At 41.4% G+C, this 24710-nt stretch overlaps 2 protein-coding genes and 7 non-coding genes across 9 annotated transcripts; 1 reads left to right on the top strand and 8 right to left on the bottom strand.

Moving 5' to 3' along the window:
• Positions 1-854: 854 nt before the first annotated feature.
• On the bottom strand, positions 855-4565 carry tor3a (torsin family 3, member A). The gene is made up of 6 exons (XM_012825328.3): positions 3870-4565; positions 3450-3572; positions 2936-3201; positions 2191-2366; positions 1810-1934; positions 855-1397 (listed from the first exon to the last, which is right to left on the bottom strand). Exons 1-6 carry the CDS (start codon positions 4033-4035, stop codon positions 1150-1152), a joined length of 1104 nt encoding a protein of 367 aa, XP_012680782.1. The 5' UTR covers positions 4036-4565; the 3' UTR covers positions 855-1149.
• A 185-nt stretch (positions 4566-4750) lies between these two features.
• Positions 4751-4823, bottom strand: LOC116222218. The gene has a single exon (XR_004164549.1). It is a non-coding gene; the product is annotated as a small nucleolar RNA SNORD47 (small nucleolar RNA).
• A 178-nt stretch (positions 4824-5001) lies between these two features.
• Positions 5002-5074, bottom strand: LOC116222219. The gene has a single exon (XR_004164550.1). It is a non-coding gene; the product is annotated as a small nucleolar RNA SNORD47 (small nucleolar RNA).
• Positions 5075-6885: 1811 nt separating this feature from the next.
• On the bottom strand, positions 6886-6968 carry LOC116222225. Its single transcript, XR_004164556.1, has one exon. It is a non-coding gene; the product is annotated as a small nucleolar RNA snR60/Z15/Z230/Z193/J17 (small nucleolar RNA).
• Positions 6969-7108: 140 nt separating this feature from the next.
• On the bottom strand, positions 7109-7191 carry LOC116222229. The gene has a single exon (XR_004164560.1). It is a non-coding gene; the product is annotated as a small nucleolar RNA snR60/Z15/Z230/Z193/J17 (small nucleolar RNA).
• A 191-nt stretch (positions 7192-7382) lies between these two features.
• On the bottom strand, positions 7383-7464 carry LOC116222213. Its single transcript, XR_004164544.1, has one exon. It is a non-coding gene; the product is annotated as a small nucleolar RNA SNORD79 (small nucleolar RNA).
• A 373-nt stretch (positions 7465-7837) lies between these two features.
• On the bottom strand, positions 7838-7907 carry LOC116222239. Its single transcript, XR_004164570.1, has one exon. It is a non-coding gene; the product is annotated as a small nucleolar RNA SNORD75 (small nucleolar RNA).
• Positions 7908-8080: 173 nt separating this feature from the next.
• On the bottom strand, positions 8081-8161 carry LOC116222221. The gene has a single exon (XR_004164552.1). It is a non-coding gene; the product is annotated as a small nucleolar RNA SNORD74 (small nucleolar RNA).
• Positions 8162-9395: 1234 nt separating this feature from the next.
• On the top strand, positions 9396-10320 carry LOC105898306 (cold-inducible RNA-binding protein-like). Its single transcript, XM_042708873.1, has one exon. The coding sequence runs from the start codon at positions 9477-9479 to the stop codon at positions 9900-9902; it is 426 nt and encodes a 141-aa protein (XP_042564807.1). The 5' UTR covers positions 9396-9476; the 3' UTR covers positions 9903-10320.
• The last annotated feature ends 14390 nt before the right edge of the window (positions 10321-24710 follow it).

Genomic DNA, 24710 nt, shown 5'->3' with positions numbered 1-24710 from the left:
TGCAAGGTTTCAGGTTGTTACAGGGCAAAACTGACCTGCAGGGTTGAAGCTGCCACATGATTTTAATTGTGGTCATAGGTCCACTAGTTAAAGTGTCATAAAATCATAAGAATGACAAGAATGCCAGCAATTCCTCCAAATGCCTCCAAAAAGAACCCCAAATGCTTGCAATGACAAGAAAGTAAAACATGCATGTGTACAGTAATGAGCAAATACACAATTAAAGCAACCATTCATGGCTTAACTGACCTCTCAAGATGGAGAGAATAGTTAAACAAAAACAGTGGTCATCTAGGACACTTCCAATAATTTTTCTAGATTACTGTAGCAGTGCTTTATGCTGACCTCCAGTGCATGGACAAACCACAGGCCACCTGCATTCAGGGATTGTGTAATACACATTGGCACAAATTGAACATGTCATGTAACCACCACATAATAAAAAGAAGACATACAATGTTTAAATAGAGATGTAACAGTGCTTAGCAGTTCACTTAGCAGTTATAGTTCTTTATACAAAGAGTATACCATTTCAAATAACAGTTTATGTAAACAAAGTGATGGCAAACTGCTTGGTTCAGCTCTCTCAAGATATCAGAAATCAACACTAGGGACCTTTAGAAGAAGAAACCACATTGCACTGAATGCTGAGTTTGATAGTATAAAAAGATGAACATAAAAAGTAAAATTACACAAATTTAAATATTAACATCTCAAAGTGCTTATGACTAAAAGCCTACACGACATGTGAACAACAAACATATCGTAACGGTGTTAGTTATCGGACGGCGTGTGTTATCGGCAAATGTTCATGTTGTCATGTGAATCCATTATTAAACTGAAGTTATAGATTGTTAATCCATTATTAAACTTAGCATTTTGATTGTTTAACAGAATGGCCGATGTTTGACACTGTCCGATAACTGACTGACTGCAATGAAGGCAAAAATAAAGGCAAAGACAGTGTTACCAAAATAGTCCTGGTATTTGAACCACACTCCCCTTAGCTATGTTCATTGGCAGTGTGTAATCGGGGACTCAAATGTCCAACCTGTATTAGGCTCATTTTGTATTTCAATTGAGCATCTGTGAACTGCAAACCCAATACCTCAACGTAATGTTTCTTTTGGTTGCTTACGAGGTACTCAATCAGGGCAAAAAGAAATGGATTCTTTGGGGAATGGACTTGCAGCCCTGTGCAGAGAACAGTTTCTCCTCCTTGGGCACATACAGCATGGCCTTTGCCACTTCGTCTAGTGTTGGCTCTGTAGGTTGGATGCCTCGCGCGAGGTAGGCGTCCCGTGCACAGAATTTGACGTGGCGGTACTCTAACGGCAGGAAGGGCACAAAGAAGTCGATCAGGTGGCCTGATAACAGTTCACTCTGAGCAAAACCCCCTGTAAAGAGAATGGGAAAATACTTAGTTTAGTTAGTAGGGTACCAGCACAGTGCATTTAAAAACTAATATGTGATCTGGAATGCTATAGGTAATGCTGTGTGGAGATGATTTTGAAAATGTATACAACACAAAAAATACCTCAAATCAAAGAATTTTAAACTTTGTACATGTGAACTAGTAGTGCTAAATACTGAAAATTGTTGTTGGTATCTAATACAAGCATAAAGTGTCAGAATACTCACAACACATCACCATACGGGAAAAAAAATCACAATTAATCGATTTCACCCCCACCTTTAGTAGCAGCTTGAGTAGTAATATTGCTAAGATAACAGATATTCCAATGGTATGTCTTTGTTGGGAATATGCAGTATACAATTTACTGGTACATTGAGACAGTTATTGATTACCTTGTGCCTCCATGGCATCTGCACGTAGACGGTGTTCAAGATCCTCCATGCCAATGTCTTCTCGGTTCTGGCCAGAGTGCCAAAAGTCCAGTGCCACTTCATTAATGGCTGCACCCCCAAGGTTACTATAAAACATGAGCAAAATGTTTTATTAGGCCGGTGTCTCTCAAGATGTTGAACAGAACAGGTCAAATTGGTATAACAACCACAGGGCAAATGTCTTGTATCTGTAATATTCTTATTTCCCCATTTAGGTTTTCACAAGAGACGTAAATTAGCATACACATAACCACAGCCTGCTTTGAATCACAAACTAACTATAACTCTAAAGCCTGTTTTTTCTCTCCTACACAGTATCAGACACAGTCAAAACCAACCAACCTGAGGAAGAGAAATATGGCCCTTCTGTAGTTCACCCCGTCCACGTTGTCGTAATGATCCATGTAGGGCTTGATGGCGTCGATGAGGCCTGGGTGCAGCTTCTCGGCCTCGTCAAAGATGAAAAGTGTCTGAGGACACCGCAGCACCATGTCTCTGATTGCCTCTCGAAGCTGACCCTGATAGAAAAAGAGCCTGCTTTTAGCACGTACAGTGAAAGCTGCATGCAGGACAGAGTTTCATAACAGACTTTTTGAAGATGGGTAAACCTGTCTTAACATACAGCACTGTTTTCTTTTTTTAATATATCTGAGGGATCACCTAAAAGCAGTTAACAGTTAACCTTCCTTAATATATCATTACTTACTAAAATCACAGTGACAAATTAATTCAAAGACATATGATATACATTTATAAGAGATAAAACAAGTTAGTGGTTACGTTCCACATCATTTTTTTAAGTGCCCACCAGCATGCTCCCAGATCAAGGACAGGTTAGAGTCCATTCATAAATGTACATGGTATTTTGGATCAGGTGGATTTCTGCCCACAAAATGTTCTGTGATCTGTATTACGAGCACATTGTGTAACTGCACCAAAGAGTTCCTGACCTCGGGCACACTGCCCACCCTGGTCACAACCCACCCCGATCCCCACCTCTCTGTCCCTGGCTATTTGCTTGTAGACAATACTGATGCCAACCACGTCATACACACACAGGTCTGTATCCTTGCCAGCAAGTTCTTACCTTGTATACGTCCACGAGTCTGATGTGTGGAAAATGGAAGGGGGCGATGAACAGCCGCACACACTCGCTCTTCACCCCATCACGATAGAGGTTGTCTGCCACTATTCGGGCCACAAAGTTCTTTCCAGTGCCGGACCAGCCATGGAAGGAGAGGGTGAGGGGCTTATTGGAGTCTGGGTTTTCTATAAAGCCCTGCACGGCTTTCAGAACCACTGCTTGGGCCAGGTGCTGCCCATGAAGCTTTTGTTGTAGGTCTCTGGCCATTCCTAGACACAGGCAAAGAATATAAAAAATGATTAAAAAAAAGCATATTATACAAAAGATTACAGTATATGACAAAAAGAAAGATATTTGACAATATAAGACACTAGTATAACAGCAGAAGCGCAAACTTTAAAGCTGTATTATATAGATATGTATGCCAACTAGACCTAATTGTGAAGATAGAAGCCCTGTAAGGACAATTCAGGAGGGTTGTGGAAAACCACACACACACATTTTTGGATCTACTTACTTGTGATATTGTTTGTAATTCGACAGTCGCCTGACTCACAACACTGTCCCAGGCTACAATACCATTCACTCATCATACGAATATAATCCTGTGGGAATCCCGGCCACAGATCCCTTGCTGGGACTATGGAAGGGAAGTAGTACAGTATCTTACGTTAAAAGACATCAGGTAACAACCATACGATATGCATAACAGGCAGCATTCAAAGCTATGGCTAGGATCTGGCACTCTCTCAGTTGCAAAGTGAAACTGAAAAATATTCTTAGCATTAAGAGACTAACATCATGCCAAAATGTAAACTATTAATTTCAGTCATTACATTGCAGTGGACTGCAAACTGATCACAACAGGCGTAATTTGACATTTTAACACAATTACTTCACTGTTTTACGAACACTTCCATACTGCAGAACAATATACCTTGTTGGGTCGCATCGTCTTGATTTGGCTGGCAATCCCCCTCCCAGATATTACAATAAATGTAATTGAAATAGTAGCTAGAAACGTTAGATATACTATCGAAATGAAAGAAGTCTGCCTTCACTGATAAAGCCCAGAATACGGGCAACACTCTAAAGATAAACATTAGTGCTAAAAAGGTGATCGCTTATTCAGAAAGGAGTCATGGAGGTAAGAGACCTTAAGCTGCCGTGAGGAAGCCCGTTCATACATTGAACCAACCTAGCTGACAGAGCTCGGTTTATAGAAACATGAGGAAACGTTCGTTTCACATTTACGTCATATCCGGCTGCCCTGGGTAATGTTAAAGGTCCTGCTTATGAATACATCGCCGTTAGTCGTAAATTTGGTGCAACTCGCATAGCATTATAGCAAGAATCACAAAAAACATTGGAAGGAAAATGCCTTCAAATGCCCTAGCTATCCGCAACCTAAACGGCCCATTTGTCACATTGGAGGAAAGGTCATAGAATCCTACTCAAGAGATTGGAAGCTACTTCTGTACTTCTGAGTGAAAGCATAGGCTAAACTTCGCTGTATGGTTTGGCTGACTTAAAACCAGGCACTCACGTCTTTAAGAGACGCCTAGTCTCATCAGTCGGCCCTTCATTTAATAGTAATTTCATATGCCATCACCACTTCAATTGAACACACAACACAAGGGTAAGTTCAAATTGTTTTATTTCATAAAGAGTCTGGGCATTTCACACCAGAATGTCCAACGTTTAGGCCGAGGCTGATGCTCATCTTCAACTGCAACAATGTCCACAGCACCTGGTAATGAGAATACATTGTTTAATACAACTTGCAATCCTTCCATCACAGATCAGATAAGTATAGCCAACCTCAGAAGAAAATGGAACGGAAGGGGTATAATCAGCTGGATCATTTGGCAGAATCTTTACATCACAGATTGGCATACAGAATACAAAAAGAGCAATAACTGTGCTTACCCTGGGCTCAGTCTTCCAAAGCCTCCAGGACCCTGTTACAGAAGAGAACCATGGTCAGGTTAGACAGTGACCAAGGCCAGCTCAGTTTGAAGAATGCAACATTTAAAAATTCAGGTCAGACAGACCACAGAAGTATAGCCAACCTCAGAAGAAAATGGAACGGAAGGGGTATAATCAGCGGGATCATTTGGCAGAATCTTTACATCACAGATTGGCATACAGAATACAAAAACAGTAAATGTGCTTACCCTGGGCTCAGTCTTCCAAAGCCTCCAGGACCCTGTAACAGATAAGAGAACCATGGTTAGGTAAGTAAGACAGTTAGTCTCACCAAGGCCAGCTTTGAGGGCAACTCAGTTTAAAGAATGTCCACATTTATAAATTCAGGTCAGACATTTGTTGAAGTCATCACCGAACCCCAAAGACACTTTTCCTCTAGGATATTGTTCAAACAAACCTGCAACATGAGGGAAGCGGCAAGGTGGAGATACCGCACACCAGGATTCAGACACTGTAACAGATAAGAGAACTATGGTTAGGTTGGTGAGACTAACAGTCTAACTAAGGCCACCGTTGAGGGCAACTCAGTTTGAATATTGTTCACATTTAATTCAAAGGCATTAGGGTTAAAGTCATCACAGAAACCCAAAGACACTTTTCCTCTAGGATAGTGTTCAAACAAACCTGCAACATGAGGAAAACTGCAAGGTGGAGATAACGCACACCAGGATTCAGACCCTAAAACAGATAAGAGAACCATGGTTAGGTTAGTTAGACAGTTAGTATAACCAAGGCCACTGTTGAGGGCAACTCAGTTTGAAGAATGTTCACATTTAATTCAAAAGACATTTGGTTAAATCATCACAGAACCCCAAAGACACTTTTCCTCTAGAATATTGTTCAAACAAACCTGCAACATGAGGAAAACGGCAAGGTGGAGATACCGCACACCAGGATTCAGACGCTGTAACAGACGAGAACTATGGTTAGGTTAGTTAGACAGTTAGTCTCACCAAGGCCACCATTGAGGGCAACTCAGTTTGAATATTGTTCACATTTAGAAATTCAATAGGCATTAGGGTAAAAAGTCATCACAGAAACCCAAAGACACATTTCCTCTAGGATAGTGTTCACACAAACCTGCAACATGAGGAAAACGGCAAGGTGGAGATACCGCACACCAGGATTCAGACGCTGTAACAGACGAGAACTATGGTTAGGTTAGTTAGACAGTTAGTCTCACCAAGGCCACCGTTGAGGGCAACTCAGTTTGAATATTGTTCACATTTAATTCAAAGGCATTAGGGTTAAAGTCATCATAGAAACCCAAAGACACGTTCCCTCTAGGATAGTATTCATACAAACCTGCAATATGAGGAAAACGGCAAGGTGGAGATACCGCAGACCAGGATTCAGAGCCGACACCCTATGGAACACAAAATAAAATTAGAATCCAGGCATGGGGACAGGGGTACTCCAGTCGTGCATGGGACCAGGTCAGACAGAGCTAATAACTAGACTTCATGGTAAGTCAGTATGTGTTAAAGGAGCATCATACACGGTCTTGTAGGAATAGCTCCTGCAGTCGGGAACTACTCAGGCTAGACCACAACCAAACAGAAGAGTAGTCCAACAGAGACACTTACTTCCTCATTCACAGTCCCTGGTCAACTCCCATCTACACTCCCAAGAGGGCGAATGGTGCAGGAACTGAAGACATGGCTGCTGTGGAAAATGAGTGGAACATTAGCCACGTTCAGCCTTCATCAGATGTAGCATCAATACAACGCAACATGATTCAGTTACTCAGATGTCCTCAAAAAGATCAGAGACCTGATTCGTATCATCCTAATCAGATTGCATGCATGAGAAGCCAGAGCAAGCTGTGCATTAGTTACCTGAGGCATCAACCACCAAAAGGCTCAGGGGGGCTTCATTCCGAGAGCTCCTTCACCAGGTCCTACACAAGAGACCACCACATTAGACCAGCTTCAATCTATTAACACCAACATGTCACTAGCACAGCAATACATCAGCTAGGAGCGAAAGACAATGCTCTGAATCATCAAAGGATATCAGCTGAACTATGCAGTCATCACTGTATTGCTAAAAGATGCAGTACAACTGTATCAACTCAATACCAACCGTAAATGGTGATCCAGAGGCATCCACCACAGGCTGCCTGCAAGAGAAACAAAGTCACAAGTCAGGTAGAGCCAGTAGCCACAGATTTGTTATATCTGTGTGCGGATACATCAGATAGGAGCGAAAGACAATGCTCTGAATCATCAAAGGACATCAGCTGAACTATGGAGTCATCACTGTATTGCTAAAAGATGCAGTACACCACCACAACTCATCTCACCTTACTCAGGAGCCCATGGGGATCTCCTTGAACCAGTTGGGCATGCTGTCAATCCTGCAATTACCCCTTGTGAATCAGCACTGCAAACTGTGAGGACAGATGTAGACAATTTTTAGAGTGGAACATGCAAGGACTTACAAGCCACAGCCATTTTGATGCCGCATCAGAAAAAAAGTTCTCCTTCACTCTTATTCAGAGAGATTCCCAATGTTTTAAACAAAAGTCATCATATACAGCAAGTCAAAAGCACACATTCAAAAAGAGATTGCTTACCAGTGTGACAGCTGATGCCAATTTTGAACCTTCAGGAAAGGGGGTAAAAAGTCAATGTGGCATTCATTTTAGATTGCAGATTGGATTTAAACATAATCACTGTGCCTCAGGTACACAAAGTGTGGTTGGGTTGTCGTCATAATTTTTCAAGAGTAGCAAATTAAAAAGTCATCATTGCAGCACAGCAAAATAATTCCTTAGGAAAAAAGCAGCTCAACATAACTGCATACCTTTAAGTGGAGGACCCATGTCCAACTGTTGGCTGATGCTACCAAAAAGAAGAAAAGAAGCATTACTCAAGTGCAGGGAGATCCAAGTCACACGCTTAAGAAGAAAAAAACCTCAGATTAAAACGTTCTCAGAAATCACTTCTGTCCACTACTCTTATACATGTACTCATCATAGGCCATGAGCATTGTCTGCCCACATCGAACACTTGCGGTAACCAAGTCGTAACTCCTTACCAGCAGAGAAGTCCATCAGGCCAAACCAACGTCTTCATTCTGTGGATAAATTATATAAACACGTCAGGTCGTTGTCCAACAAAAGCTAGTTATACAACTACGCGGACACACGCGGCCCATGAAAGATCAGAGAAGTTGGCATTCATCAGGTTTAATCAGATGTCCCTACCAACATAATTTTCATCATATTAACGCATGGGTGGCGTGAGTCCTTAGGCTGCGTGAATTGTACCATTAAATTAGAAGTTGACGTCTGATAGGGTACACTTAAACGTTGATCAACAAGTTCCGGTTAACAGTCAAAGCGGGCTACGTAATGGCGATCAGGACTAAGTAGTTAAAGATAAATGGTTAACTTATGATGATACATACACATAGAAGAGAGTTAAAATTATCACTACTCCATTACACTTTACCGGCGAATCATACTAAGGGTCTGCATAACTTCATCGCTAAGCTAACGTTTAACATCCACAGGCCTGCTCACACGTGGTAATGTAACTTAATTGCAAGCATGCCTTTAACTGAGCAAATATATTGCATACACTTTATTACACTCTCCAAAGCACACGCCACACTTAAATTAATCATTTGAAAATACAAGATGCAAACGAAATCACTGTTTATCAAATTAACTGCGCAGATATTTCTTCAGCCTACTCACCTAGGCTTAGTCGAAGAGGAATGAGAATGAACAGTGGGTGGAGTTGGGCTTTATAGGGGGAAAGCGCATTGGCTTATGGGATAGATATGGCTGTTGGCGCGGAAAAATGGCACGCCTGCGCAAGTGTCTTTGAACACCAGATGGCGATAATGTTAAATTCTTGCAGATTCTGAATACACGCATTGCAGTGATTGCTGCAGATCACAGACAGCGTTCCACTATAAGTAGTTACTATTTAATCTCTATGTTCAGGCAACCTACCTGTCTCTGTAATTGTTTTATAAAGTTCACAGTTTTTTCTTTTCTTGACAGGACAATGCAGCGTTTCGCGCCCTCCCCACCTATGCATACACGTTGTGGTGTCGTCATTGGAAAGCGCATATCTGTATTAGCGACAGGGTCTTAAACTATGTTAATGAAATAAAGTAATATTCAAATTTTTGATTCACTAGGAATCTACAGTTACATATCCACACATGACAGTCATCTTGGCCAACGCCTTTGAGGCGTTGTGTTTCCATAACAGTGGTAACAGACAGTGTTAGTCGTATGACTTCGTAAAAGTTTGGTAAACAAGTCAGTGGAGTATTGAACCGTATAACTTCACAGAATAAAAAACAAAACGATCGTTTAAAAGTCAGGCAAACGAAAAAGTAAAGATCCTGGTATTAGCCAATCAAACGTATCATATTTTCCATTCCGGTCAGATGACAAGTTTTAACCAACCAGAGACCGGAATCACGTACTCACTTCCGGTTTTACCACCGATAATAGCATCGATACCCATCCTTAACCGGGACATCACGCAGAACATTCCAGCTCAACAGCAGACCAGTTTAAGCCAGCGAAATGTCTGACGAGGGAAAATTGTTCGTCGGTGGACTCAGCTTCGACACAACGGAGCAGTCCCTTGAAGAAGCATTCTCTAAGTATGGGGCCATCTCAAACGTTCACGTTGCCAGACACCGGGAAACCCAGGACCCGCGTGGTTTTGGTTTCGTCACATTCGAGAACCCGGAAGACGCGAAAGACGCAATGGATGGAATGAATGGACAGTCCGTGGACGGCAGAACGATCCGCGTGGACAAGGCCGGGAAGCCCGGTGGCGGCGGCGGCGGTGGAGGTGGTTACCGTGGTGGCGGAGGATATGGAGGCGGAGGCGGTGGCAGAGGATATGGAGGCGGCAGAGGTGGTGACCGAAGCTACAGCAGAGGTGGAGGCGGAGGCTACGGCCGGGACCGGGACCAGTCTGGCGGCTACAGTGACCGGTACTGAGACGGCTTTGACCGCTACGCAGTTGTCGACTAGATATCAGCCTGCACCCTCTTCAACACCTCACAAAGATGCCCTCCGCGCAAGAAACCAATTGTTCAAGTTCTCTCTTTCTTGTTTTCTTGGCGATTTGCAAATCGCTTTTCTATGTTGAATTTACTTGCGTGCATCTTTGTTTTGTGGGGAAACACAAAAAAGGGGGATGTTAAGTTTTTGAGAGTAAAGTCAAAAGCAAATCTGCCTCGTTGTCGGCTTCAGTTCATTTGAGGCTAAATCTTTGTCTTTACCCAGTGGAACCAGGCAGCGTCGTGTAAGAACCTCGTGTCCCATGTCCTTCCGATTACTTACACTTTTTTTATATGTATTGTAAAGGCTACTTTCTATGTCCATCTGAAGAATAAAGTATGAACAGTCAAATAACGATTAATGTTTTGGTGTTTTTTCATAGCTAAAAAAAATGCCATGTGTTTAGCATTAGCAGGAGTGGCTACAGATGGCACATGCGGTACTGCGAAAGAGGGCCTATACGGATCCCGGATAGAGCGTGCGGCGCATATTGCAGCAGTTGCCAGCTAGTTATGCACTGCTATTGCATCCTACCACCATTATATACTATGCATGTTTAATTAAAACTCTCCATGCAACAAGCCAGCCAACATGACTCCACAATTAAACACGTATACAATTCCCAATAGGAATATGCCTTGCCGGGTAGCCTCTCCTTTGTCATATAAGGCTAATACTGCTAACGTGGCCATATTACCTACTGTTAATTGTTTAGCTAAATGTATCTGTTAATCAAATTGATGTTTACCAAATGTGCCATGTAGCACATGTATGCTAGCATGCTCACCCTGATACGATTAAGATTTCATCTGCCATGCTCCTGGTAAGTTTTCCCTCCCCTTTTGCCACAAGCCCCCCGCCGCGACCTAACTCTGCCCGTTATTGGCCTTCTCCTACAGGCAGCTTGCACATTGAGCAGACCAGAAGGCTTGTAAATGGAGTTAAACAAATTAGTTGTGTCTGGACCAGGACCCAAACTGCTTTCTTCACAATCATCAGATGATCTACCCATCATATTAAATGTATTGCTCTTTAATATTGATTGCAGAGTTTTCCAAGCCACATCCACAAATTCTCATGACACAAAAAGTAGTCAACTCATTGAGCTTTAATATTATGCATCAATAAATGAGAGACAAAAATGGTACAATCAATGTTTATGATCTAGGGAGAAATAAAAGTTAGTTTGGATTGCTTGGAAGCGATAGTGGGTGAAAGTCAAATGCATACGGCAAGGCCTCATTTACATCTACAAGACGACATGAATGAAAGATAAATGGCTTTTTTGAGGAAATTCCATTAGAATAGAAGACTTCTCCCTCTGTTCAGGACACCTAATCCAAAATGTCAAGTCCATCTTCTCCTCTGCACATACTCATGTTGATATTTGTGTATGTGTGCTGCAGAAGTGAGCAAGTGAGATCAAACCCAGCAGTTTCTATCAGTGGATCCAATTCCAATTATTAACAGAACTACTGCATCATGCAGTTGCCTATATGTGCAAATACTTCTGATGAAATGACCCATTCCAGAAGCAGATGATTCCTCAAGATGTTATATCCTACATGAACTCATATTTAAAGGCTTCTCTACCGAAGAGGTCACACATCACCCCACTACTCATTGAGCTCCACTGGCTGCCTGTAGCTGCTCGCATTAAGTTCAAGTCACTTATGCTTGCCTACAGGGTGATTGCTGGTTCTGCTCCCACCTACTTAAATGCTCTTGTAAGGGCAAATGTTATGCTCAGGATGCTGCGCTCGTCTAATGAGGGTCGTTTAGCATTGCCGTCTGTACAAGTACGCCAATCCAGACTATTCTCATTCTTAGTTCCACGTTGGTGGAACGAGCTGCCCAGCACTACCAGAGCAGGGGCGTCCCTCTCTACCTTCAAGAAGCTTTTGAAGACCCAACTCTTCAGAGAGCACCTCCCTTCCTAACTGGCACTTCTACTAGTACTTCACTTGAACTTACAGCAGTTACATTCCTGCACTTGTTTTCCTGCACTTGTCTTAAGTAAAATAGTATTTATTGTTACACTAGTTCTCTATTGCTCGTAGCTTGACTGTTCTTTCCCTGGTACGTCGCTTTGGACAAAAGCATCTGCTAAATGACTAAATGTAAATGTAAATTTAAACATCATCACAGCAGTGTAATGCACTGATTTGTAAACCTTGTGTTATTTAGACTAAAATGTCTATCACAGAAGTGTTTTTCATATTCTGGTGTATAGCCTTGCAGGAGTAAGTATAATCCGAATATATGGTGAACACTAGATCATGATGTATTGGACAATACTATTCTTACCGTAAACTACACTGCCACAGGTACTACTGATTGAATTTGGACACTCAAGCAGCATTCTAAAAGCACATATAAAAGTCTGCCTGACTGAGGCAGTGAGGGATGTTCATCAAATAATGGGAAGAAAAAAATGCAAAATGCAAGAAAAACAAACCAACAAACAAAAAACATTCAATTTGTTCATGAAATCTAGCATGGTTTGTATCAATATGACAAGGTTGGTCCTCTTTTCTGTCCCTCTTGCAAAAGCAGCCATATTTTTCAGGGCTGCTCTTCAGACCTTCATCATGTAATATTTACATGGACACAGGGTCTAACAGAAAAGAACCAGGAGCAGAGAAATATTGATTGTTTTCCTCCATGTGTAGTTTTCAAGTTCATGTTTTCAAAACATACTATATTGCCTGCCAGAAAGACAAAAAAAAGGAAATATTAATAAAAAAAAGAATATATTTCATGTTTTTAAATATATATATATATAAATAGTTGCAGATAGCTGTAGGCAAGTCAAGTCTCCCCCTCTTCGCCAGGGTCCACCGTTATAAGGCCTTCAATTATTTAAGGAGAGACCAGTTTCTCTCTCAGCATTCTGCAGCGACATGCCATCCCATCTGGTTTGCGCTTAGTGGGACCAGCATTTGTAATTAAACAGGACAATTACCTCAAACACACCTCCAGGCTATGTAAGGGCTATTTGACCAAGAAGGAAAGTGATGGAGTGCTGCGTCAGATGACCTGGCCTCCACAATCACCCGACCTAAACCCAATTGAGATGGTCTGGGATGAGTTGGACCGCAGAGTGAAGGCAAAGCCAGCAACAAGTGCTCAGCACCTATGGGAACTCCTTCAAGACTGTTGGGAAACCATTCCAGGTGACTACCTCATGAAGCTGATTGAAAGAATGCCAAAAGTGTGCAAAGCTGTCATCAAAGCAAAATGTGGTGTAAGATTCATGATCAAGCAGCTGCTGTGACCACCAAAAGTTGGCCAGCAGAATATCCAAAATGGTAATCTTATCATGGTCACAAAGGAAAGGTCCCCACACTGATTTGCAGAGACCTGGTGCCAGGAAGCAAACTGAGGTGTGAGTGACTGCAATTAATCATTGTATGGGAATGGGGGAGGCCATTGAGAACCATCTCAGTCAGAGAAACCAGATTATCATATAGAACAACAAAAGGTTGCCAGACCTGTTTGCATTACAAGCCTAGCTCATTTACATTAGAAGCCTAGGAGGTGTCTTAGAACAGTATATGGCTAGAATTGGAGATGCTTGTGGTTCAGACCTACACCGCTGAATCCGGAGTATGTTCCACGTGCTTCGTTACTGCACTTTACTGGAATAAAGATTGCTGCATCAGAAACAAAGAAATGTCCTTCATTTCTTACAGTGGCTACTTTGAAGAATCTAAAATAAAAAACATATTCTGGTTTGTTGAGCATTTTTTTGTTTACCACATAATTCCATATGTGTTCCTTCATGGTTTGGATGTCTTCAATAGTAATCTGCAATGTAGAAAAAAATTAAAATAAAGAAAAACCATTGAATGAGTAGGTGTGTCCAAACTTTTCACTGGTACTGTATATATAACATAACTTTAATTTCAGACCAGTTATGTGCCACTGTCTTATTTCTCAAAGCAAATAGATTTGTTTCATTAACTTGAAACCTTTAGGTAATCATTTCTATCACCAAGGTTTTGTATTTCTCCGAAAAACATTCAGTAGTAATATTTGTATTTGGTGGACATGAATTAAAGTTTTTCACAGTTAACACACAAAAGCGAAAATTCGGCACAATTTGCACAACCTTCACTTCATGTACCAATCGCTCGACCCAATTTGGCACTACTTCACACTCTCTTATCTGCATTAGACTCTGACTTTCCTTCTTTACACTCTGATGTCAATGACACATCACCTTGTTGTCAAAAATGTTCAGTTGTTGCACACACTTCTCAAGTAAAATCTCAAAGCATCAACCTACAACACACAAATACTCAAATCTCTAAACATTCAGGTCTGTTGAGCAATTTGCAATCAGGATTGCAGCATAAAAGTGCCTTGAGCCTCTGTTTTGTTTGATGAACAATGGAGAACTTGGAAGATATCGACAACCAGAAAAGGAGTGGGGTAAGCGTGAGAGGAGGAGGAGGAGGAGGAGGAAGAGGACAAGAAGGAGGAGGAAGAGGAGGATGAGGAGGAGGAGGGAGAGGAGTAGGAGGGCAGAGAAAGGTAAGAGGAGGAAGAAGAGGAGGACAAGAAGGAGGAGGAGGAGGACAAGAAGGAGGAGGAGGAGGTAGAGGAGTAGGAGGACAGAGAGAAGTAAGAGGAGGAGGAAGAGGAGGACAAGAAGGAGGAGGGAGAGGAAGAGGAGGCAGAGGAGGACAAGGAGGATGAAGAGGAGGAGGTAGAGGAGTAGGAAGACAGAGAGAAGGAAGAGGAGGAGGAAGAGTAGGAGGAGGACAAGGAGGAGGAGAAGGACAAGGAGAAGAAGGAGGAGGAGGAGGAGAAAGTAGAAGGAGGATGGTCATCTCTAATGAAATTCAGGCCACTGTGGTAGACCATGTGCTCAACCATGATTTGAGCATGAGGGAGGCTGGCCAGAGGGTCCAGGCCGGTTTACAGTACTGTACTGTTCTCTGTGTGTACCGGAATGAACCTTTTTTTTTGCTGCATATTTGTGTGCTGTTTTATGTTTGACTACGAAAAAAGTAGGCCTACACTGAGACATTTTACAAAAGGAGAAATGGCTAATTCTTCAGTCATTGTCATTCATATGGTGTGTTCCATTTCGATGATTGTGTTTTCAATTTTGCACTTCAGTGTGCTGTAAATGCTTAGTAGTGTGCAGCAAATGCTTAGTTGTGTGTACTGTCATTTGAAAATATGGCTGTGTGTACCAAATGAAAACACGAGTTCCATTTTGTGAACAGTTAAGAGATTTGATGGCAAAGAGTCATCTTGCAAAGGGAGTGTCAGGTTTAGCATTTTGTGTGTGAGGTTTTCAGCTTTCTGTGCGCAGCTTTGAGAAAGCCGTTATTGTTTTGAAAAACGTGTGTTAACAATTGTGAAAAACTGTAAGCACATCAGTGTTCAATGATTGCTTAGAAATGTCTACTCATATGATGGTCTGTGTGTGTCATTTGAACACAAAATACCATTTTGAGGAGACATAACATTGTTTTGAAGGCAAAGTAGCATTTTGCAGGAGATATGTAGGGTTTTGCATTTTGTGTGTGTGGTTTTGGGATTTGTGTTTGGAGTTTTGAGAAATTGAGGTATGCTTTCGAAAAATGTGTGTAAGCAATTGAGAAAAACTCTAAAACATCTTTTTATCACTTAAGAAACATTGCTAAGGTGCAACCGTATCTCTCTCAGGCTGACACTGAAAAACTAATGCACGCGTTTATCACAAGCAGGCTAGACAACTGTAACTTGCTTTTGTCTGGTCTACCAAAAAAAGCCAATAGTCAACTACAAACAATACAGAATGCAGCAGCACGAGTCCTCACTAAAACAAGACGGAGAGCGCACATCACACCAGTATTAAAATCACTGCACTGGTTACCTGTTAGTTTCAGAATAGATTTCAAGATTCTCTTACTAGTCTATAAATCACTCCATAGTCATGCACCTGAATATATAACAGACATGCTCTCAAAAGTCAATATTGACTCTTTATCTCTTGTTCCATCCAAAACAGAAAGAAACCTAGGTCATTATTGATGACCACCTGACCTTCATGGCCCACATCGCCTCTGTCTCCAGGTCGTGCCACTTTGCGCTATACAACATCCGCAAAATCAGGCCGTACCTAACCCAGTATGCCACCCAGCTGCTGGTGCAAACCTTGGTGAGTTCCCGCCTTGACTACTGCAATGCCCTCCTAACGGGCCTGCCGGCTTGTGTGGTGAAACCACTACAGATGATCCAGAACGCGGCGGCGCGTCTGGTGTTCAATCAACCGAAGAGGGCACACATCACCCCGCTTCTCATTGAGCTCCACTGGCTGCCGGTAGCTGCTCGCATTACAGTTTTTCTCAATTGCTAAAACACTAAAACCCATTGGCTGAACAAAGTTCTCAGTTGCCTGAACTCATGTAGCTAATTGTGGAGTCTGTTGTCAATACCTTAAACTATTTCACATGGTAAAACACAATTTGCAGATCTCACTTAGACTTTTCAGCAAAACTCTAAACACATTCTCAGTCTCAAAACACATTCTGCACTCTAATGCACATGTCATCCATACTGGTAAACATAAGTGGCAACAATCAAATACAAATAGAGAAAACGTCATTGATAAAACACAACCACTCAAAATTGATTTCACTTGTATCAAATGATGTGACACAACCAATATAAGCCAGTTTAGAGAGCAAACAGGTTGTTGAAGGTCGGAAGGAGAAAGTCTGAGAATGGATAGAAGAAACAACATGAGAGGACGAGTGCCTATGCGAGGTGGGCGACAAGGAGGAAGAGGAAGACAAAGAGTGGAAATATCTGATGAAATTAGAGGCTTCTTCCCCGGTTGCCTCATGCTAAATTTATAGTCGTCCGTTTGGACGGAGACGGACACATAGCCACGCTTTGGCAACACCTTCCCCGAGGTAGAACGCCCATCCGAGCCCTTCGGAGAGCTGGACGGACACCAACGTGCACCTCTCGATTTTTGTAACTTTTTCCTTGGCTGTGATTGGTCCGCCAAAGAAATCATTTCCAAACCACATAATTTCCGGAATCTCACATTTCCTCTTTCATTCCCTATCTGTTCCTATTCTGTTAAGAGAGTGGATCAACCCCACTTTTCTGTCAGAGCCAGCCGTGTCCAACAGAGTAGTGCCAGAGCTCAGCACGAGCTGACAGCAATTAAATTATTTTGTCCAAACCGACCTGAGCCCAATGGAGTCAATGTCTCAACTGTTCATACTACTGACACATTTACATACGTTTTTTATGAATAGCCTGCCTTTATTACAGTTTTTCTCGATTGATTACATTCAAAAACTGGAACTTATGGCACAATGACCACAACCTGTAACTCATGTGCCAACTCCCTAAACCAATTCTGCTAAACTATAAGCACAATTATCTGCTTTAGACACAAATTTCAATTGTTAACCGCACTTTCTTCAAAACACAACACACAATGATCTGCTTTAGACACAAATTTCAATTGTTAACCACACTTTCTTCAAAACACTAAACACCATCCTCTCTACTTTGCACACTTCATCAATGCCAAAACCTCCTTGTGTTCAGACAGAACACACTGTTATTCAATTGGCAAAACTTCCATTTCAAAGGCTGTTGTGCAATTTGAAATCAAAGCTTTCGCAATATGATGGCCACAGGTTAGCTCCTGGTTTGGAGAACAATTGATGGCAACATTGAAGTGAGAGGTGATCAGAAAGGCAGAGGAGTGAGAGTAAGAGGAGGAGGAGGAGGAGGAGGAGGAAGAGGATGAAGAGAAAGAGCAAGAAGGAGAGCCATTATCTCTGATGAGATTCGGGCCACTGTGGTCAACCATATGGTCAACCATGGTTTGACCATGCAGGAGGCTGACCAGAGGGTTCAACCAAATATAAGCCGCTTCTCAGTTGCATCCATTCTCTGGACATTCAGAAGAGGGAATAGGTAAGAAACACTACTATGACAGGAAAACACTAGTTTGAATGCATTATCAGGAGCATAGTATTCTTGTATTTTCCATTGTACTGTATTTGTAAAATGACTGTAAACAAATACAAAGTGCAACCATTGATGACCAAGACATATTCCTAAACATCAATACAGTGAGCCTAGCCACAGTGGACTGTGTTCTAAGGCGGAACACCTTGAGAATAAAGCAGGTGTACAGGGTGCCTTTTGTCAGAAACTCCGACAGTCAAACAGTTATGCTATGACTATGTGCAAGTAAGTCATATACATTTTCACAACTGATTGCGTCCTATCAGCACTGACACATTACTGTACTGTATTGTAATCCAATCCAATGTTACAGTTTTTCTCGATTGCTTACACACATGAAGCATGCCTCGTTTTCTCAAAACTCTAAACACAAATCCCTAAACCACTCACACAAAATGCAACAACATTCACAACACTGTGCAGGTCTATTTCTGATAGCACATTGTCAATATTGTCTTGAGCTAGAACAGGATGCAGTAGTTTTTTGTCCTTTTTTATTTTACATTTTTCTTTCTTTTTTTTGTTGACTGTACTGGCCTATATCCTATTGTTTGTTCTGTGCAAATCATTTACACATTCATTTGTGTTTGCTGTGATGTATAGGCTACAGCACTTTTGGAAAAAATAAAGAAATATTTTAGTTGTTACTGTATATTTGTGTGTTGTTTTATATTTGCGTAAAAACATTATACAGTTATATTTTACTACAGGAGTAAGCGTATAGTAACATAATGTTCCTGATAAGGCCTTCATACTGGTGTTTTCCCATTTCATAATAGTGTTTTCCGTTGAGCACATCAGTGTTCAATCGATGCTTAGAATGTCTACTCATATAATGGGCTGTGTTTGTCATTAGAAAACAAAGTACCCTTTTGAGGTGACATAACACTGTTTTGAAAGCAAAGTTGCCTTTTGCAGGATATATAAAGGGTTTTGCATTTTGTGTGAGTAGTTTTGGGATTTGTGTTTAGAGTTTTGAGGAAACGAGGCATGCTTTCAAAAAATGTGTGTTAGAAATCGAGAAAAACTGTAAACTCCAGCATCAAGATACATGCACTTGCTCACACAAACAAGCCCCGTTAACGCACAAGCGCGCACAAGAGGGAGATAAGCATATTGAAATTAAATTATTCACATTGCAAGAACGGAATGAAATAAAACTATCTACATAGTCCAACCATCCAGGTTTAATCGATGTTGTTGTTGAGAAAGGGATGGCATCAATCATATTTCATTAAAACTTCACACATATCCAACAGCCTCATTAGAATCCGCATCGACTATGATGCCATCCGACAGAAATATCTCCATACAGTTAATTTCCCGTCGTTAAGTATCGTTTTAAACTCTCCAGATGACAGTTTCTTTTAAACTTGCTTTATGATGCATTTGTCGCCTGTAAAGGCCCCGTCACACCATGACGTTCTGGTCAACGTTCTATGATGTTAGAGGAAACGTTGGTAATCGTCCATGGTCGCTGGAATTGCGCCAGAAGAGCTTTGTGTGAAAGCTGGTGAACGCTGTAATCGTCGGTAATCGTCGGTGATCGGAGGAGAACGCTGGTCCAAAAAAAAAGTTTTGAACATGCACAAAAGTTCTCATGGAGATCAGCGTTCTTCAACGTTTCATTTAAACGCTGGAGAACTTTCGTGGAACGTTTTATTAACTTTGCACGCGTTTGGCTATCATAGTCAGTCGTTGGGTAGGGTAGACTGAGTACAGTTGATGCACCCGAAATAACTTATGTGCGCAGCAATCCTGAGACGTGATTTTTAGTTTGGACATGTCTACTAACGTCCTCTTTGATCCAGGGAAATTTGAGCACCTAACCCATCTCTCGTAGGAAGATATCGGCGAAAGTTTTTTCACCAAGGGAAGATCTTGATTTTCTCATGTCCCTTCTACAATTAATATGTTATTAACCATACGTGATCAACAAACGCAACTTACATCATTGCAAATGTTATTCTGTGCACTATAAATCTACATATTCCATGCTATCATGTCATGCAAGGTCATTGCATAATCTAGCGAAAAGCGGAGTGGAGGGTATATATGCTTGCTTGAGCCCAGCATGAAGTAGATGTACTGAACTTGAACATAGCTGAGCACTGTTATAGCTGGTGCTGTTCCATGGCAGATGGATATGATATGAAGACTCTTGTGACATGGACAATGTGTGTGGATGTGTTGATGTTTTCTAATAATAAACATTGAGAAACACAAATTCAGTGTCAAATTTAAATCATTTATTTTAATAACATAACACCCCAGGAATAACGCCCGTTTTTTCGTAAATCACAGTAATAATAACAGTAAATCTTCGTCCGAAGACATTGCTAGTGAAAGAGGCTTTGTATTCTTCTTACTTTCAGCAGGATTTATCATCTTCTTACTTGAAGCAGCGCTAGTAGCAGACACGTCAGCACACGTTTGTCGCGCACAAGTGACACGTCACAAGTCGCGGTTACATGCTCCTCATGCGTGAGTCCCACGTTAGTAGTCATGCGTCAGTCCTACGCTATTCTTTCGTTAAGTCACACGCCAGATGTGTCCACATCGCCCTAAAACGCACGAAATTGAACGATTAGAAAGTTCAGAGAACGTTGACCAGAACGTCATGGTGTGGCGGGGCCTTAATCCCGTTGTCACAGCTAGGACACAAACAAATTCCCGCAACAGGCTGTTATCCTAAATGGGAAGTTATTTTATTCTCAAAAACGAACTTTTGCTTTATGTGAAGCAGACACGTTTCAGTGTTGGGAAAGTTCACTTTCTACATGAACTAGTTCAGTTCATAGTTCACAATTTTTAAAATGAACTAATTCAGTTCATAGTTTATCATTCAAAATTTTGAACTAAGTTCACAGCTCCAAAAAATGAAATAGTTCAGTTATTTTTTTCAATATGTTGTGAGCTATAATTTGTCTGCAAAACCGCTCTCGGCCTCTACGCAATTCGGCGTAATCAAATATGATTAAACGGCATATGGTATTGCGTTAACTTGCAGCCAACACCATTGTATTACAAACACTGACAACACACACACATAATGAGAGAGTACACCTGGCAATTATCTCGCCTTTTATCTTCCACCTTTGAATAATGTAACTTATAAACATCTAGTTTCAAAGCGCTGTGGCCGTCCTTAAAATATTTGTCAATAAACGAACTTCTGCTTCATGTGAAGCAGACACGTTGACTTCACTACTTATTAAGATATTTTAAATATGGAATGTCCAATGCCTTATCGCCCTGATGTGTCCCAGCCCCACCCAGCGAGTATAGTGTATAAATGTTTGGCCGGACCCGACAAGCAATGATGAACTATATGACTAGGCAAAATGCTGTCTGGGTTAGGGTTAGATGACTTTCAGATGTTGAGCCTAAATTATCTATATCAGTCGTTCTCAAAGTGTGGTCTGTCCGCCAGTGCCCCGTAATGGTCCGCAATGGGCAAAAGTAGGAATTATTGCGACATTTCTAACATACAACTCAGAACGAAGAGAACACAGTCAGTAGTAGCCTAATCTATTATTAATAGACTATTAAAGAGTTGCCTAATCTATTAACAAGGTCATGGATTGATGGTTTAAGACAGGGACAATGAAAATAAAATGAAATGAGAAAGCCTCTGACACAAGGTGCAACAGCGAGATGGTTCAGCCGCATTGGGCATCTTCCCACTGCAGAGCTGCATTCAAACAGCGTTTTTTTTTCTCCCGCTGCAGAGACAGCAAGATGATAACTATATTCTGTGTTGTGTGACGTTGGATAATGACAACTCTTAATTATGAAAAGTTGACTATTAGGATGGCTATATTAATGCCAGTCGGCTAGCCTAGGCCTACTGTTGGTAGTGAATTACTGCGGTGGCGTGGTCGGTATGCTCATCCTTATGTTTATTGGTTGTGTTGTGTTGCATTGGCGTGCCTGAGTGTGTGATGGGAGTATGAGGCTGTGAGCGAACTATAGTCATATAACTAACTATATTCTGTGTTATGTGACGTTGGATAATGACAACTCTTAATTATGAAAAGTTGACTACTAATATGGCTATATTATTGCCAGTCGGCTAGCCTATAGCCTACTGTTGGTAGTGAATTAAGTACTGCGGTCGTGTGGTCGGTATGCTCATCCTTATGTTTATTGGTTGTGTTGTGTTGCATTGGCGTGCCTGAGTGTGTGATGGGAGTATGAGGCTGTGAGCAAACTATAGTTTGTAACATAACCAAGTCACGCATGGAGCAGGGTTCCAGATGCTTTGCCTAGCGCAATGTCATATCTATAACTAGCCAACCAGTAGGTATGTAAAAAAGGAGTGCCCACCCGTGAAAATCATGTGCCGCTAACAATTGTCTGGCGCCAGGTCTGGGTAGGAGGCCTGTTGTTCCGGGGATATACTATTTAGTTAGATGGTCCACGAATTTTTTGTTGTTGGCTAAGTGGTCTTTGGTCTCCTCACATGATCAAATAGAGACTTGACATTGGACAACAGCATATATATTACCCAGCAATCATCATTGCAAATCTGAATATGACAAAAATACCAAAGAAAATCAGATAGTAGCCTATTCATTTCATTGAATCGTTTTTTAATAGTTTCTGTAGTGTATGTAAGATAAGCATATAATTTTGTTATAGATTGCTATTATTTTTCCCAAAAACAATACCCACCATGATGGAGATAAGTTTGCCTTTTCAAGGAATATATAGCGTTAGACACACTCCCCATCATAATGCAGTGTGTCTCCATGACCCATGTGTCTTGCCTGGGTTGCCCTGTTGCACTTACTCTAGATCAGTGTCTTGCTAGTGACAGCTGGGATGTGAGCGATAATCAATCAACGACTTCTATCACACCAAGACGTCACGGAGTAGCTCGTCTGCGACTAAAAAACGTTGCTCCACCTACTGTTCTAGCGGTGAATTGTTTTCAACACCCACAGCCATCGGAGAAGTATAAATCAAAAACAGTACGTCCGAATCCGTTTCCCCGCCCATCCGTAAAAAGGACGGACACCGACGCAGAAGTATAATTCGACCTTCAGGAGAGAAAATATTGCTTGTGATGTCGACGAAGTGCTCTGGCCTGACCCAGCCCAAAGACAAGAAGAAGTACATTGATGACATGTTGACTCGTTTGATTTTTGTCCCTTTTACTGTAGTAGTGTATACTGTAGTAGGCCTACAGTGCATTGTAGGCTGTATAATGCACAATAAACAAGTTGTATGGCCCTGAACATTGTGCTTTCTATTTGTAACAGTAACAGTACTGACTGCTCAATAGATTTTGACTGGTTGCAGGTTCATATCAACAAACAACAAGAGTGAGTGTGAGTAGTGAGATGCAGGGTACAGTACTATAGGGGTACAAGGAGGAGAAAGAACCAACCAAAATAAGAGCAAAGCAGAGTAGTAATTTCTTATACATTTTTAGCTACTATGAGAGAACATGTTTTCGTTCATCAAAAGACAATGACGGATACAAATGAAATTTGTTTTGAGATTAAAAATGTAGAGAACTCCCTGAGAACTATATGTTTTGAACAATGTGCTTTCTATTTTTTGGTGTATTGTGTACTGACTGCTTGAAATCAAAATGATATACACTTTGTTTATGATTTGAGAGCAGTGTTTGATTTTGAGCACAGGTAAAACAGTTTTGAGGCGAATGTTTCATTTTGCAAGAGGATTCAGAGGTTTTGTAAATAGTGCTTGAAGATGAGGTTTTGTGTTTACAGTTTCGAGAAAATGGGTGACTGTTTCAAGAAATGTGTTTTAGCAATTGTGAAAAACTGTAAGTTCGTCACTTATGCTTGCCTACAGAGTGCTTGCTGGTTCTGCTCCCACCTACCTAAATGCTCTTGTAAGGGCAAATGTTACACCCAGGACGCTGCACTCGTCTAGTGAGGGTCGTTTAGCACTGCCGTCTGTGCAAGTACGGCAATCCATACTATTCTCATTCTTAGTTCCACGTTGGTGGAACGAACTGCCCAGCACTACCAGAGCAGGGGCGTCCCTCTCTACCTTCAAGAAGCTTTTGAAGACCCAACTCTTCAGAGAGCACCTCCCTTCCTAACTGGCACCTTGACTAGTGCTTAACTTGCACTTCAGCAGTTACATTCCTGCACTTCTTTTTTCCTTTCTAGGTCATTTTTCATTTTCTTTTTTGCTCTTAGCTTGACTGTTCTCTCCCTTGTACGCCGCTTTGGACAAAAGCGTCTGCTAAATGACTAAATGTAAATGTAAATGTAGGTATAGCAGCTTTTAGTTTCTATGCCCCCAGACTTTGGAATACCCTGCCAGAATACCTAAGAATGACTGAAACGGTGGAAACCCTTAAACATGCACTTAACACATACCTCTTTGATCTCGCTTATCACTCACTGTTTATCTGTTTACTTACCTCTGGAAAAATCTGTGTCTCTTCATTGTGTTACCTCCTGGTATTAAATGCGCCGTACAAATAAAGTGTGATTGATTGATTGCAGTCATTTTTCCACATTAGATTGATATACTGTAAGAAGTCAAAATGACAGGCTTCAATATACAGTAAAAAGGTAAAAATCTGTTCTGCAGAGAACATTCTCCCCCTGCCACCAGTGTGTGTCAGCGTGTTGATTCTGTAAAAATAGTGCAATAGGCTGTAAATACTGTAAATATACAGTAATCAGAATTCTACTGTATATTTTGTAAATTACTTTAGTGAAACTACAGTACTGCATTGTATTGTGGCAACACACT

This window comes from Clupea harengus, chromosome 10 (genome assembly GCF_900700415.2).
Source record: "Clupea harengus chromosome 10, Ch_v2.0.2, whole genome shotgun sequence".
NCBI classification, from domain to species: Eukaryota; Metazoa; Chordata; class Actinopteri; order Clupeiformes; family Clupeidae; genus Clupea; species Clupea harengus.
Note: the sequence above shows the minus strand (reverse complement) of the source record. Positions and strands in the feature narration are given on the sequence as shown.